Raw genomic sequence first — 1,494 nt, forward strand, 5'->3', positions numbered from 1 at the left:
GTGGTTCTTTTCATCTGTCCTCCCGTCACGTGCTCCGCATGACTATGGACAAAAATGTCGTCAAAGTATGTCTGTGCATACGCACTGTGGGGCCCGAACAACTGCGTCTCAAGACGATTAAAAGTTGCTGGTGCTTTTGACAGCCCTTGAGGCATCACCAGCTTCTCCCAGAACATGCCGCTCGGAATGCTCACCGCTGTCAGCGGAATATCACTCGCTCTCATGAGCAATTGGTAATACCCATCGACCAAGTCGAGTACACTGTACTTTGTACATCCCACCATGTTGTTCTGAAGAACATACTTTCTAGGAATTGGCGCTTCTGCCGGAATGATGGCAGCGTTGAGATTATTGTAAGCATGAACAATACGCCAATTGCCGTTCGGCTTTCGAACACAAAACGTGGGTGACATATGGGAAGACTTGCTCTGACGTACCATCTCTGCGTCGTGCTTCTCGCGGAAAAGGCGTCAATGACGTCGCACTGTTCCTTGGGCAGGTGCCCTTGGTGTGTTACGCAGTATTTGGTTCCCGGAGCCAGGTAAATCTCATGATGCACACCTCGGTCCAGAGGTATGCCTGAAGGCGGGTCGTCTTGAAATTCATTTACCAAAAAATAGTACAGATTCGAAGGATTCCGTAGGATCGACGATTCACTTCGTGCGTCTAGCACTCTCTTGGTGTCCCCCAAGACAGCTTTATCTAGAAGCGATGACGACTATTTTCCATTGTCCGGTCGCATAATGACCACCTCGGCCAAATCGCCTGCCTTCAAGACACTGCCGATCTCTTCAAGAGAAATCTTGTCCAGCCCAAGAAGAGCATCTACTGCAGGCATAGCCTCGAGGCAAACGTCGTCATCTTCCTCCCCCGTCATACCGTTGACGACGGTGTATAACTGTTCGCCATCTTCTACGGTAGACACACCCTGGATCAGGGTCGATGCCCAGCGTCTTGCAGCCAGCATACGGCGTCGCCGTCTGTACAGAGGTTCTATGTTTCGGTGAGACCAGGTGAACACGCACTCCGCGTCGTCCGGTGTCATCCTCACTACCCGCTCCTTTGGAGCTCCGATGTTATCTACAACATCCGACGAAGAGCTGCGAACCCCGCAGTCTTCGCCCAGTGGATAACGTGCCACTCCACGCGCATCTGAAGTACCGTGCCCAACATGCCTCGGAATCTGTCCGACCACGCCATCAATGGCATGCAGTGACTGCTTTGCAACGAGAGCAGGGCTCAGAGGTTTACGTGCCACTTCAGGTGTATCACGGGGGCCTCGCCCTCGATGCCTCAGTCCTTGGCCGACCATGTCGCGCATGACATGCAGCGACTGCTCCGAAACTTGAGCAGCGCTAAGTGGGTTTCGTGCCACACCACGATCAGCCCGCGAGCCACGCTCGAGCCTTCCTGTCCGATACACCGTTGGTGACTACCAACTCGGACATTCCAATCTCCAGCACGTTGATCGTCTCGGTCCAGTGCTCTCGCCAA

The 1,494-nt window shown here is 53.4% G+C and overlaps 1 protein-coding gene across 1 annotated transcript in view; it reads right to left on the bottom strand.

The window, feature by feature from the left end:
* PHALS_06759 (reverse transcriptase) overlaps positions 1–440 on the bottom strand; it is a gene marked incomplete at both ends in the record, with an annotated part of 1,155 nt that extends 715 nt beyond the window's left edge. The window contains one exon of the mRNA XM_024720105.1: positions 1–440. This exon is cut by the window's left edge and continues 715 nt beyond it. Coding sequence (XP_024585338.1) covers positions 1–440 — 440 coding nt within the window.
* Positions 441–1,494: the final 1,054 nt, after the last annotated feature.

Source organism: Plasmopara halstedii (genome assembly GCF_900000015.1).
Source record: "Plasmopara halstedii genome assembly, contig: Scaffold_3060, whole genome shotgun sequence".
In the NCBI taxonomy this organism is placed as follows: Eukaryota; Oomycota; class Peronosporomycetes; order Peronosporales; family Peronosporaceae; genus Plasmopara; species Plasmopara halstedii.